At 43.1% G+C, this 15,339-nt stretch overlaps 1 protein-coding gene across 1 annotated transcript; it reads right to left on the reverse strand.

The window, feature by feature from the left end:
• Positions 1–3,786: 3,786 nt before the first annotated feature.
• cdk8 (cyclin-dependent kinase 8) lies at positions 3,787–13,985 on the reverse strand. Its single transcript, XM_046067659.1, has 13 exons — positions 13,510–13,985; positions 12,046–12,121; positions 11,513–11,623; positions 8,624–8,764; positions 7,909–7,966; positions 7,688–7,819; positions 7,441–7,584; positions 6,567–6,636; positions 6,291–6,363; positions 5,996–6,093; positions 5,748–5,826; positions 5,410–5,568; positions 3,787–4,867 (listed from the first exon to the last, which is right to left on the reverse strand). The coding sequence occupies exons 1-13, from the start codon at positions 13,635–13,637 to the stop codon at positions 4,742–4,744; spliced, it is 1,395 nt and encodes a 464-aa protein (XP_045923615.1). The 5' UTR covers positions 13,638–13,985; the 3' UTR covers positions 3,787–4,741.
• Positions 13,986–15,339: the final 1,354 nt, after the last annotated feature.

A 15,339-nucleotide genomic window follows, 5' to 3' on the forward strand; every position in this document is an offset into this window, starting at 1 on the left:
GGGGGGGGGGGGGGGGGGGGGGGGGGGGGGGGGGGGGGCAGAAGGAGGGATGTGCGTCGTCTGCTTGTTGTGAGAGACGGGGGTGAAAGTAGAGGCAAAGACGGGCGCATGAGAGAGACAGCAAGTTGGACTAGAGTGTGTGACAGAAAAGAGAGAGTGAATGAGACCGTGTGGGAGAAAAGGTTGTGTGTAACATTAAGGGGTGGACGAAATGTGTGTGTGTGTGAGGGAGAAAGAGTGTATCGGGTGGGGGAAGGGGGTAGCAACAGGGACCTCGGGGAAGCCACTGAAAGGTTCCCGGGACAATAGAGCTCCGTTCACACGGCAACAGCACTAGCTCTCCCATGCATCCTCCCCCTCTCCTCCTCCTTCTCCTCCTCTTCGACCTTCTTTAGCCCCCACCCCCCTGCCAGTACTCTTTCAATGAAAACATAGCAAGCAAGCGCTCCTCCCTCATCCTCCACTCTGGGGGAAAGACACGGGTGAGAAAGGGAGAGTAAAGCCTGGACATGAACCCATCTCACCCACAACACCAGAGAGGAATGGATTAGCTTATGCGATCAAACGGAGATTCTCGCTCTCGTGCTTAGTGTTTCTCACTCCTCCTTTTTTTGCCATGTGTTTGGATGCTTAATTTATTACAACCTAACATGCATATGAGGGCATTCAGCCATACAAACATGTACAAACAAACGCAAACACACCATGTTGCCTCTCAAATGTCCCCACTAGCAGCAATTTAACAGTCCCATCAGCGGAAAAAATGTCTTTGAGACATTAGGGCTGCATTCAGGGTGAAAGACATCTGTACACCAAAGCAAACACAGACAGAGGAGGCCTTTACTACAGATGTGAGAACTCCATTAAGAGCTGAAAGGGGAGTCATTACCAATTTATGAGCTGAGTACAGCTTCTTGTGTTGCAGGCTGTTTTGCTTGTTCTGATGTTATGAATAATTCAGGCTGGATTACGTCAGGTCACACTGCCCTGAATATGATGTTAAAAAAATCTGCTGTGTGACACTGCGCTTGTCCAGGAATGTCTCTCCGTCCCAATATTACCTAGGGGCACCCGTGGTGAAACATTCATGGTGCTGTGCCTGTGAGGAACTCTGGGTACAAGTCTCATAACTGGGTGCCGACTAGGAAAGGGAGCTCAGCCACAACTTTCTGTAGTTACACATACAGTATATCAGTCAGATAATTCAATAATATTGTTTATTGACTTTTAGTAAAGTCATAACCTGATGACATAATATTATGTTGTTAAAAAAATGTAATTAGAAACACTTGTGACTGAAGTGTTTTCATTTAACACATAAGAAGAAGAGTTTGGCTCAACTTCAATTTAATTATGTAATATGTGATTTTGCATACTTCTGCTATATTGTGATATATACTGTTATATGAACATGTTCAGTGTCCCAACCTTAAGAATCCTAATGGTGACAGTATTGAATTTTCATTCATTTTTTGTATTAATTTTGCCATGTTATAGATTATATTACACCATAATCAATTAATCTATAATGTTTTGATTAATTGATGGATAGTGAATTGGTAGTTGCAGCTCTAAATATTGCTATGAACATAAGGTAAGCTGGCATGATACTATCAGTATCTATAACGAAGTTGCCATCGATCATATTTGATTTGATTGATATGAACATTTACTTTGGATTTCATGTTGACCAGTTTTAAAGGCTATCACATGAATGTCATGCTAAAGTTATTACAATGAACTATTACTTAAAATTCCCTGTTAATCCTCACACACACACGCTCCCTTTCTCTCTTTCCCACAGGCTGATTCACGCACATCCACAGAAACGCACACACAGACACACACAGGCGTAAACTAATGGCAGCCGCGATCAATCACTGTTCCGCACCGTCGCTTCCCGTTACTGATGGATTGACCCACATCTGTTCATCTAACCTCGGTTCCCGTGCATTTCTGCCAGTTTTAATCTTAAATTTAACCAGCCGTTTTCTCTCTAGGTGCCTTACACACCGATTAACACGCCGGTGTACAACCAACACCAATTATCTGGTCAAAGTTACCCAGTGGCGGTAGAAATATAATTTTTTTTAAGGCAGGTTTCGTCTAAGGAGAGTCCGTTTATTATCCTCAACTGGGGGTCCGCTCCAACTGACCACTTGGTAACGTTAAGCTAGCTTATGTCCAGCGCTCGAGTTCTTAGTTTGGACAAATGAGACTACAGTCAACAGAAACAGCCACACAAATTCCCCCTTTAAAATAAAATATATTATTCATCGTTGTAAAAAGTATCATAAGGCCCTCACCAGCACTTGAAATATTAGAAGAAATCAGCCAGTCCGCATGTCCCGTTAGATACTTCTATTAGCTCTTCCATCCTGTGTCCCCCTGCCCGTCTGGCCACTCCGGGGAAAAATCCTTTGAGGACGGGGTCGCGCCCACTGGTGACATCCACCAATCAAATCTCAAAACAGGGGCTTTAACACATGATGGGCGTCCACATCAACCAATGGCATCTCTGGAACGGATTGAGTGACAGGGAGACTCCCCAGCTCGGTAGCGCTTTTGCGAATGGAGGAGGCGGGCCTACTGTTGGGCGTTGCTGAAGAGCTTAACTGGGTGTTTTTTACGCAACTGGGTCCCGTTCCTTGTCCAAATTATTAGGGTTTTAAATTCATCTTGGGGCCTGTGGGGATTTTGTAGACACGAAAACCTATTTAAACAACGAGTAATATCAGTAAATTGCTGCGAGATAGAGACACGCTTCAGGCAGTGATGCTGAGAATGAGCTGGGATAGTATTGTGTAACAGACTGAAATAGCTGGGCCAGCATCCTGCAGGAAGAGGTTCAGTGAGAGGACTTACTAAACTTAGATCTGTGTTCTACTCTCCCAGGTGTGTCTGCAGATAAAAACAGTCTGCGGGAGATGGTGGTGATGGCGCAATGGATGAGATACCTGCCTTTGGTGTGAGAGACCTGGGTTCAATCCCCCACTGTGACCCATCCACCATTGTGTCCCTGACTTAACCCTCGTGCTCCAGAGGCGTGCGACCTCTGACATGTATAGCAATTGTAAGTCGCTTTGGATAAAAGTGTCAGCTAAATGGAGAAGACAGTTATTATTGAAAATGCAGTTCTATTTCTGGACAAGGGGAAAGCCACAGCCTGTAAGTGTTGTACAGTTGTCAGTTTAATATTGATTTACCCATGAACCCCAGAGTACACATATGTATGTGATCATGTAATAAAGTGGGCCAGTTCAGACAGAAAAGACACGTTGGCATACTTGGACTTAACAGTCAGTGTAAGACTTTCAGTCCAAGTTTGAGATTCGGTGCATGTAACAGACATACTTTTTGATAATTAATGGTAATTATTCAAGCAAATTGTGATTATAAATTGAATATTTGTAGGTTTTGAACTGTGCCAGATGTCACCTTGGTAAACTGTAAACTGTTGTCTTCTTACAGTCTGCTGTCTCAAACAGCACGCCAAAATATTATTATAAGTAAAGATTGAAAAATTACCTTGTGAGTTTTTGGTGACACAAGTGCAAAGACTGATCTTATAAACCTGTTTCTTCCAGCAATTCTTTCCACGTTTCCTGACAGCTAATGGGATTTGTATGAATTATGCAGCTTTGTGAAGTAGAAATGGCAAAAGAAAAGAAAGATAAAATATCATTAAAGTTTGGTTGAGTTTGCATCACTCATCAGCTGCTTACGCGCGTGCGCACACACACACACACACACACACACACACACACACACAAAACAGCAACAATATTAAACGTTTTCACTTTTATTGTCAGGATACTTGCTTCATGTAAAATATTTCAATACAATACAGTACAATGCATGTTCCATCTGCCGTCCTCCATGCGATTGGTTGGTTTTGTCTTCATGTTGTAAGGCTTGCCCACAGCATACAGCAGCTGAGCATCAGTAAGCTGCTTTGCCACTCTTACCATGAAAACAAAACCATGAAACAGATTAAATTATAAACTACTAAAATCTTTTTTTGTCATCTTTTTTTTTGTCCTTTCTCAAAACCCTCAATGCCACAGCTGTGGGGGCTACACATCCTCCCAGCATGCTTCACAGCAGCTCAGTTCAGTCCTCTGCTCCTCACAGGGCCACACACACACACACACACAGTTGGACAAGGAATCTGTCCAACTATGTCAGTCACATAGCAGCTTACAGTCTCATCCAAGCTTTGACGGGAAGAAGGTAGGGCGTGGTGTGGAGACAGGTGGAGAAGAAGAGGGAAGGAGACGACACAACAGACAAAATGCGTCTCCCCCACAAACCAAGCCATCCTTTCTTGGCTGGTTTGATCACGTCCGAGTAACAGAAACAGCTTGGATTCCACCACAGTATCCATTCTTCTCATCCTCCCGCCTCGCGTTTCACCCGTCAGGTTTTGCTCTATAGCGGTGTTTCTAATACTGGGGTTACTTGAGGAAGTATAGACTGTTGTCATTCTGAGCTAACAGACTGCTGCAGACTAGGTGCCCTCTGTGGGGTGGGGTGGGGGGCAGATTTGTTTCCTTGGACATCCCCACATCCCTCAGTACATTCGTTCAGGTGGGCATTGTGAGGGCTGTGTATGCGTGTGTATGTATATATGTATATACTCAGTGTGTGTGTGTGTGTGTGTGTGTGTGTGTGTGTGTGTGTGTGTGTGTGTGTGTGTGTGTGTGTGTGTGTGAGAGAGTGAGTGAGTGAGAGAGGTGTCTCAGTAGCGGTGGGTCTGGTGGGAGTACTGGGGCGGCTGTTGGGAGGTAGAGGAGTATCCCATGCTGCTTTGCGGCAGTGATGTGCTTGGTCCAGGGTTCTGGTAGGCAGCATGTGGATTGGAGCGCTGCAGAGAGGAAGACAACAAGTTGTTCATTAAATCTTATTAACTACACACATTGGTTCGACATCAAACGCCAAGCTAACATGAGAGAGAGGGGAAAAGACAAGAGCTGTCAATCATACTGCAAAAAATGAAACGTGGAACAAATAAAGGTCTGATTACTGCATTGCGTACAGGAGGTAAAACTTAGGTGGCAATAACATACCACTACACTGGATGCCAGCTGGTTGCATGGACTAGCATGGACTAGACATAGTACGTAACGGCATCAAAGCATGTGACAACTGTCATTGGGTCTTTATACATAAGTTAGTTTCCATATTTCATACTGTCTGGGGACTGTGGTATGTGTGCATGAAAAAGCAGAAGTTGAATTTTCTTTGTGTAAAATATATATTATAAATGTATTTCCATTACAATTTTGTGTAAAAATTGTTTATCATAAAAGCAAAATCCTACCTTGAGAGAGCATGTACTGCAATACTTAACTTCATAATTTCAGAAACTGTGAGTGGGAATAAGAGACGGGTGGTGAGCGGACCTACCTGGTAGTCTGAGGTCATGATGAGGCCACCTGAGGTAGTGGTGGGCGGGACAACTCGCACTTTCTTCAGAGGCGGGCCCTGGGCGTGGCTGTTGTCAGGGTTGCCAGTGTGCCCCGCCCCATTCGTGTGGTTGTTTCCCTGTTGCTGCTGCTGGTTCTTCTGATAGTCCAAAAAAAAAAAAAATGAATAAAACAAAGACTGTTGTACCTGTATACACTATAAACAATTATCAGCCCTATTGTGTATTTACTACCTCTTTGCAATGTCTCCCGTTACCTTTCTGTAAATATTCATGTTGAATGACTGTAGTAACAGTATGTGTTACACGGATTTCTTACTTTGTCTGCCTTGTCCTCTGGCTCCTCCTCTGTCAGGAACTCCCTCTTGGGGTAGGGGATCTGGCAGCCTGCAAACACACTGGAGAAAAAATGCAAAGAGTCAACTTCAAAGATTTATTCCCATGACTCTGAGCTAATAAGCTAAGGGACTTGTTCAACGTGGTAGACGTTCCTAGGTCATGTGACTTAAGCTAAGTAGTAGCACAAGATAGATATTTAGGGGTGTGTGTGTATGCGCTGTGACTGACTCAGAGGTAGGCAGGGGCTCCTCCAAAAAGTAGGGGTCCTGCATGGCCTGCTCAGATGTGATTCTACGGATGGGGTCCATGGTCAGCAGCTTCTGCAGCTTTAATCAATTGCAAACAATGTAAGCCTCAAACAAGAAACCATTAATAGAAGTGGGATAATGACAAAGCACGCCTCATTTATTGTGGAGAACCACACTATAGTTACATGGTTGTCATGGATTTGAAATCATAATATCAATAAGTTATGAAAATGTAGTACATGGAGTTGTCCTTTAACAGAGGCGTTTAAACTCACCAAGTGGAATGCTTTGCTGTCTGGTTTGACTTTATGTTTTTCCATGTACTTTATAAGGCTGCAGTTTGTGTATCTGTGAAGGAGAAAATTATGTTAATATCATGCCTTCAGTACGATTACCACATACAAGAATAGCAGCGCTATTACATGGTTAAGTCAGAATTGTCTACAACGTACAAAAATGTATTTTTTGCCTGCAGACACAGCACTTTGCTTTGCTCTGACTTTGTTTCTGATCTTTAAGAAAAGTAGGACAGTGGTGCTCTGCAGACTCACGTGTTCCTCCTAAAGTCTTTCATCAGTGTGGAGTGTTCTGGCATCTTTTTGATGTCCTCCCAGTCTTTATCTGTCAAATGAGAAAAAGACAGGATTACACCATGTCACACCCTCCCTCCCGTCATGAACAGATTATTTAGGCTGGAGGCTCTGGATTACAATCTTTTTTTTTTAAAGCAGAAGTTCTCTTGATTTTCGCCACAACAACCCTTTGCTAAGAGCACATTTTTATATATTCATATCAATTATATCTATGTTTTTCACTTAGAACCTCCATAAATGTATTTGCCAAACGTTGCAAAAGAATTATAAAATTTGCCCAGATGCAACATTTGTAAGGTTTGGTTTCCTGCAGAATGAAAACAAAATCCAGCAGACAGACTGGTGATTTACACGAGCACAGCAGCAGAGATGGTAGGAGGAGAAAAAAAAAAGATCAGAAGCAGCTTAAGTGAACTGGAAAATATAGGCCCAAATGTAGCGCTGCAAGTAAAAGTTTCTGTTCTGCTGTGACTTGGCTTCATCTATCGTGTCAGTGGATTGATGTTTAGAGCCCACAGACCACATTACTGCCTCAAGAAAAAGGAGCAAGAAAAGACCAGGGAGTAATCTGCCTCTGCTAGGAACGGAAAATGCTTATCTTTCCACAGCATTTTTCCAATGAAAAGGCAACACCGCAGCTGTGGCATTTTGGTATAATGGCAGCTGAACACCATAAACATAAAAACATTTGGAAAATCAGAAGTACTTATTTCCTTTAATGTCAAATAACACATCCCCTTTTGAAGCAATTCAGCTATATTATTAACAAATCAGCACATATTTAAGGATTTAAAATTTTTCCCCCCATAGTCTGGCAGCATTGGACTCTCACCAGCAGGGAAGCCCATGACGTTAAAGATGCGGTCAAGTTGGTCATGGTGGTATGGGTTACTGGTCTTGATGTCCTCCTGGCGACAGTGGAATATGGGCTCAGACGTCAGCAGCTCCGCAAAGATGCAGCCAATCGCCCAGATGTCTGAAAGAAAAGCAGGGCACACACGATCACAAGCTGTCACTAAAATCAGTGGTTGCACATGTTCACACATGGGAAGCTGCGCTTGGTGTTTCCCAAAACTCACCGATGGCTTTGGTGTAGTGCCGAGCCCCCAGCAGTAGTTCAGGTGCTCTGTACCAGAAGGTGACCACCACAGGGTCGAGATCGGCTAAAGGCTTTAGCGGTGAATTGAAGAGACGGGCAAACCCCATGTCCGCTGCAGGATAGCCATCATAGTCAGTAGAGTAATGACAAGCTTAAACAATAAATGACATCATATTTTAAAAAAGGAGACATTTTACATACCAATCTTTACTCTTCCCCTCTCTGGCCCTTCCCCCATAACTAAAATATTAGCTGGTTTCTGAGGGGAGACAAGAGACAGATACACAATTGTATACATGTTGCCACAATTCAAATATTAAAAAAAATAATGACCACAAATTAACTGAGATTCATTCCCATAAGGCCTAGTTTCTGAACTACTACTGTCCTGTAAATGGTGTGTAATCAAAACTCTTTGTTGCTTCCCTCTAGTGGACAAATAAATCCACTACATCCCACAAGAGAAGGTCTACCTTTTCTCATTTTATAAATCAGTTTATTTTAATGGTAAATAATCTGGCATTTAAATTGAACTGTTAAAATCTCTAAACCAGCAGGAATAATATTTAGTTATTATCTTACAGAACTAATAATATTATAATATTGATATTAATCTAGAATTAAAATTCAGCTTTTATGGAATAACCTTCCACCAGAACAACTATTACAGAACAAGTGTATCCAAGCGGACACAATAAACCTGTTTATAAATCACTATTAACCTACATACAAAAATAATGTAATACATGTGCAAACAGGTAGCTATGGGCCATAACTAAACAGATGCAGACTGACTCAGCTTCACATGCATTTGACTTGCCTGCCCAATAACAGTCTTCCAATCTCTCAACTGTTTTCCCTTCTACCTAAATATTTTCCCTCTTCTCTCCTCCCTTTTCCTCCCCAATCCTCTTACAAGGTCTCTGTGGAGGACCCAGTTGGCGTGGAGGTAATGGATGCCATCCAGGATCTGGTAGAGCAGAGACTTGACCATTCCTCTAGGCAGCTGAAGTGGCTTCTTGTTGGCCTTGGAGGCTCTGTGGAACTTAATGATGTGCTACGGAAAGACAAGATAATAGTGATTGTCGTATGTGCCCACACGATGACTGAAATCCACAATTGTGTGTCCTTTTTTACGTTTGTGTGGTCACAAATCTAAGTTTGTGCTACAGGCAAGATGAGTACGGCGGATGTGTGTGTGGCATGTGTTTCCACTTCCTTGGGAGGGGAATGCGAGTGCTGCAGCTTTGTGGAAGAAAATGGCATTTTAACTCAGCTCTGACACCCTGCCAACTGTGATGCAGCAGAGGTTTGACTACCAAATGTTCAATACTTCTCACTGTATGTGTGTGCTTTCACAAGACTTCGCAATGCATGATGAGCTCCATTTATAGTCTCCTTCCTTACATGTATGAGTATAAATGCATCAGCACTATGAGTAATCTCCATTTTAATTAAAAAACGGAAATGTTATACATATGTGCAAAAGAACACCATAAGATACAAAAATATACTGCTCAAAAATCTGTAGGCAAAAAAAATGTTTTTTTACTGTGCATTGTATAACTTGTTGAGAACAAAATGACGTAACAATGGTCAGTGGAAACCAAAGTCACCAACCGACACAGGGCTGGATTCAAAATCACTGAATATCAAAGCAAATAAAATTTAACTGCAGGCTGATCCAACTTTTGTCACTTTCATTACAACAACTTATAATGTGACTCGGGTTTATTTTCGGCCCCCACGTGCCTGTTTGCACTCCTGGAAACGTCTGGGCATGCTCCTGATGAGACGGCAGATGGTGTGCTGGGGGATCTCCTCCCAGAACTGGATCAGGGCAACATTGAGCTCCTGGATAGTCTGTGGCGCTAATAGGTGGCGTCGAAAGCACCAATACAACGTACCAGAGGTTCTAAGTTGGATTCAGGTCTGGGAAACGTGAAGGCCAGTCAGTGGCATCAATGCTATCGCCATCCAGGGACTGCCTACACACTCTGGCCACATGAGGCCGGGCATTGTTCTGCACCAGGAGGAACCCAGGACCCACTGCACCAGCATAAGGTCTGACAATGGCTCTGAGGATTTCATCGCGGTACCTAAAAGCAGTCAGGGTACCGTTGGCTAGCACGTGGAGGTCTGTGCGGCCCTCTAAGGATATGCCTCCCCAGACCATCACTGACCCATCTCCAAACCCATCATGCTGGATGATGTTGCAGGCAGAATAATGTTCACCATGGCGTCTCCAGACTCTTTCACGTCTGTCACATGTGCTCAGTGTGAACCTGCTCTCATCTCAAGAGAACGGGGAATAAATGGCAGACCTGCCAATTCTGGTGTTTCGGATCCCACTAGAGGACATTGGGCCCTCACACCACTCTCATGGAGTGTTTCTGACAGTTTGGTCAGAAACATGCACGGAGTATCTCACTGGAGGTTATTCTGTAGAACTCTGGCAGTGCTCCTCCTGTTCCTCCTCGCAAAAAGTAGCAGACCCTGCTGCTGGGTTGATGCCCCCCTAAGGCCCTGGTAGATGTCCTCGCGTAATGGCTCATCTTGTGGTATCTCTTCCGTGCTCTTGAGACTTTGCTGGAAGACACAGTAAACTTTCTTGTGACAGCACTTATGGATGTACCAACCCGGAAGAGCTGGACTACCTGTGCAACCTGAATGGGCTGCAGGTACCACCTTATGCTACCAGTAGCAACAAGGACACTAGCAAAATGCAAAAGGGGGAGGAGAGAATAATTATCTGTGGTCACAACCTGCAAAACCATTCCATTTTGGGTGTTGTCTTGCTGTTGCCTCTCCAGTGCACCTGTTGTCACTTTCATGTGCACCAAAATAAGTGACACTGATTCACAACTGCTTATGCTTCCTAACTAGACAGATTGGAACAACCAGGACTCCTCCTAGAGCTTGAAAACTGAGCAATCGGTGGAGAAGGGTCTTGGTAAGTGAAGAGAAATCAATCATCACTCTGGAGGAGCTCCAGAGATCCTGTCAGACGGACGCTTGTCCTCAGCGAAAGACACATGAAAGCCCGCTTGGAGCAAAAAAGCACCTAAAGGAGGAAGAGTGTGAATAGATTCTCTGATCTGATGAAACCAAGATTGAACTGTTTGGCCTTTATTCTAAGCATCATTTCTGGAGGAAACGAGGCACCACTCCTCACCTATGTAATACCTTCTCAGTGGGGAAGCATGATGGTGGCAGCATCACGCTGTGGGGGTGATTTTCAGAGGCAGGGACTGGTCAGCGTTGAATGAAAGCTGAACAGAGCAAGGTACAGAGAATTCTTTAATAAAACCTCAGAACCTCACATTGGGCAGAGGACAATGACCCTGACCATGAGCACACAGCCAGGAGTGGCCTAGGGAAAACTCTGTGAATGTCCTCCAGTGGCCTCGCTAGAGCCCAAGCTTGAACCCAGTGGAACATCTCTGGAAATACCCCATTCAAGCTCACAGAGCTTCAGAGGATTTGCCGAGAAGAATGGCAGAAAATCCCCAAATCCAGGTGTGCAAAGCTTGTCATGTGATACCAAAGAAGACTTGAGGCTGTAATTGTTGCCAAAGGCGCTTCAACTAAGTACTGAGCGAAGGGTCTGAATACTCTCAACGTACTTTATGTGCTTAATTATATGGGTGGCAGTATGCGCTTGTGTTGGTCTAAACTAATAAAGAAAATTAATTATACAGAAAATATTCACATGCATTCTCACTTATAATGTCATATTGAGTAGACAAGATTGCAATATGTTTGACAAGGCATGCCATGCAACTCCAGTGTGTGTGCATTTTACCCAGAGATCATGTTCGGCGTAGTCAAAGAGCAGCCATACTTTGCGGTCTGCGTGTGACAGGAAAACCTTCTGCAGTGAGATGACATTGGGGTGCTTCAGCTCCCGCAGCAGCTGCAATACACAAACCCAATCAGAGGACTGACCACACACACTCACAGCAGAAGTCATGAATGACAAACAGCCAATTTGTACTAATTATTGCATGTTTTAACTAAAAGTGACGAACTGACTGAACTGATTACTATAAATAATACAAACAGGGTGGACACGATAACACCTGTACAACTTAAGGCAATACAATAAAAACGACTTGCAACAAAATAACACTTTTTTTAAAGCACAGGATGTTTGAAGTATTCATGAAATTGTGTCTACCCTCTGTGATTCTGTCTAGCTCGTGTTTTATGTTGCTTCCTTAACAAAAGCTATACTGTGAAGGTGATTCGGACATTACATAAACCACCTAGGAATGGCATGAGGATGTTTAACCGAGACCAAACAAAAAGGAACAGAATAAGCCAAGCAGTCCTTACTGCAATCTCTCTGCAGGCTGACATGGAGATGCCAGTGCCTTCAATCTGCTTGAGGGCGTAGTCCTTATCATCCTTCCTACAAACAGAAAGGCAGAGCAACATCAACACCAGACCAGACTGTGGGCCCCCTGAGAGCTGTCTGCACAGAAACATAAAAGGGGGGCACTTGGCAGCTGGCACAGGGACTCTGACAAGAGGCAGAGTTGCATTACCTCCAGATTTGTGTAATCAAGCTCACCTCTGAGGCTCAAAACAATAGAGGGGGAGAGGAAACAGGCCCTGTCTGGCAGCTGGCAAGGGACAAACAGAGCACTGGGACTGGCTCGCACTTGAATGAATCGGGTATAACCCCTCCCTCTGGCCTAAATCATCTCATAAACCCATGCTTTGTGCCTCCTCAGGCCCCATCCAACCGCTGCAGCAAAAATGAGCTCACAGAGTCTCATAAACAGCAGCAGCCTCTTAAAGTGAATACAAACATCTTTAAACACTTTAGGGCTCTTTTGTGTGGTTCCGGCTGCCAGTATGCTGCCAGGGATGTGATAATGGGGTTAGTATGGGCCTAGTAGCTCAAGCTGCCATCAGCTCTCCCAAGCTCTGGTCCAGACACACCTAAGACGGTTACACGGTTGCATTAGAACCAGTATGAAAAAAGGAGAAATGAGAGCGGGTTGAACCCTGGTGTTCTGAAGGTGCTGACCATGATCCACGGTGTCTATGGTTCTGGTCCAGATTCAGCGGACCATCTTTCCCTCCCCTTATTGCATGTCATCTCTCCGCTGTTGATTAAAATGCAAAAAATGCCAAAAAGTACTTCAAACAAGGGACTTAAGGTGGGCTGAGGTTAAAATTAAAAAAATATGACAAAAGAGGAGCAAGAAAACACCAAATATGTACGCATGTTAGATTATAGATCGCAAAGCTTTTCAAAAATACTACATCTGAAAGCACCAAAATCTGCCCTCATGTGCCAGATTCCTCTACAATATTAGATATTTACCTTGAGTAAGATAATAAAAAAAAGGGGTTCCTCTAAAAGGAGGGCCATTGACACCATAAGGAAGTGTTTGCACATGCACCTGCTGTGTTCTACATTCACCACCTATAAAGGCTCTTCGTTTTACAAATAACATGACGCCTGCTGTTGTGCAACAGCGCCGCACAAAAATAGATGCATCGGAAATATGTGAACAAAAACGACACAAGACAGGCAAACCACGGTCACAACGGTAAACCAGATGTCAGTGTTTTTACAGCCGTCACTAAGCTTCATCAGCCCTTCACATTGTTCTCTTATTTCTCTACCTAAATCTCCAACAACAACATGCCTCCTCTGCCAGAGTAGCACACGAGTCCAGCCTTGAAGGGGAAAGAAATGAGAGAAGTAATTAAAATGTATTTGGGAGAGAGAGGCCGGCTGGAGAAGGGTTCCCTGGCTAGAGGCCTTGCTGGTCATCAACTCACCCATCTTTTCTCTTCGCCTTGTAAACATGACCGTAGGTGCCTCTTCCCACTTTGCATCCTTCGTATTCGAACAGGTCCTCGACACGCTCTCTTTCTCCGGTCAGCTTCACTTTAAAATCATAGTCCATTTTCACCACTGTTTGGGCCAAGTGTATCCGCTCCTTCCTTTTTAAAGCGTCGCTTGGGAGGCAACTAGGCTACTCCAGCGAGCTCGGTTTGGTAATTCGGCTAGTTGCCTTCCCCAGCGTGGCCCTTTCTTCCTTCAGCCCAGCTTCCACATCGAGGTTGCGGGTCAAATTGTTTGTGCCGGAGGAGATGCACGGTGCTCGGAGATAGTCGAGCTGGCAAACGAGCCCGAAATATATTCCTTTCTCTTGTTGCGGCGTTTCTCTCAGCCGGTATTTGCTCCAAGCAGACGCACTTCACTCGGTAACGACGGTGTATTCACGCACGGCACTGTCGTAAAACGTCGTGAAGCACAGCCCTGCAGCAGTGAAAGAAACTGGGAAGACAGGTTATACCACGTAGAAATGTATACTCGCAAAAATTTGAGTTCATGTATAACTATATTCAATCATAACAACTGTATGATGAAGAAATACACCTATTTTGTCATATCGTGGCATATTTCTATGCTAGAATACAGGCGCATAAAGAGATGTATCATATATTTGTGTCTATAACCTCAGTATAACAGAAAATATGAATCCATTTGTTTTGAATTAAAGCTGATTAGGAGATTATATTTTGCTCCGCATAAGACAATAAGTAAATTATTCCTAAATGTATGATACCAGTTAGAAATACTTATTAGAAAGGTTTATTGAGACCTTTCACGCACACAGGTCATTCAAAGAGCTTTATAGGGCAAAGAAAGGAATAAAAAAATATTTAAAACCCAGTATAGATTAAAATATAAATCAATCTAAACAGAATAAAATGAAATGGGATATGGAAGTTATAGTGCAGTAATATGTAGCCAAATTTAAGGAGAGAATTTCACGTGCAGAATAGAAAAGAATTAAACAAGTAAAGGAACACTGCAGAAGCTTTATTTTATTTGGATTTAAAAGAGGCTAAAGCTGGACCACAATTCATCTGGAGGTTACACATTACCACAAACTATGGTCAACTTATGTAATTTCATTAAAACATCGCTGGGGGTTTATATCAACAACAACCCATTAGCACAGACTCACTTGAAGAATACCAGTATGCAGGAGTATTTTTTTTCATTGGGCAATATTTAATGATTAAATGGTCATATCATCAATATGTGCAACGATGAACATGGCTGTGTGAGAAACAAATAAAACAACTGCCAAACAAACAAAACACTGGCAGGTATGAGTGAGATATGAATATTTGAAATACTGAAAACAAAGGGTTTTTCTTGGGGCATATGCTAGACTTCATTGTGGTGATGCTGGTGAGATCCTACAGTTAAATACACTGTTCAACACATTACAATGCTGTTCAGTCATACTGTATGAGTTGTATTTTTGACATTGTAATATCACTACTTTATGTTGGAGGCTACTGACAAGCCATGAGACCTGAGCTGACGACTGGTTTGGGTGGTAAAGAACTCAAATCCTTTAATTGTTTAATTGAAAAAGTAGCAATACCACAATATTGCATTCAAAGTAAATGTAAATGTTTAATAAAAGTGTAAAATTAAAATAAATAAAAAAAAATGTTTTAAGAATGTGTCAGTTATCTAAGACATACATAAAGATAAATTTATGTTGTAGATTGTCTACTATTACTGCATAATGTAGCTTAAAACTGCAGTGAGGAAAAACTGCAATATAAATCCAAATAATTCAA

Source organism: Micropterus dolomieu, linkage group LG01 (assembly GCF_021292245.1).
Source record: "Micropterus dolomieu isolate WLL.071019.BEF.003 ecotype Adirondacks linkage group LG01, ASM2129224v1, whole genome shotgun sequence".
NCBI classification, from domain to species: domain Eukaryota; kingdom Metazoa; phylum Chordata; class Actinopteri; order Centrarchiformes; family Centrarchidae; genus Micropterus; species Micropterus dolomieu.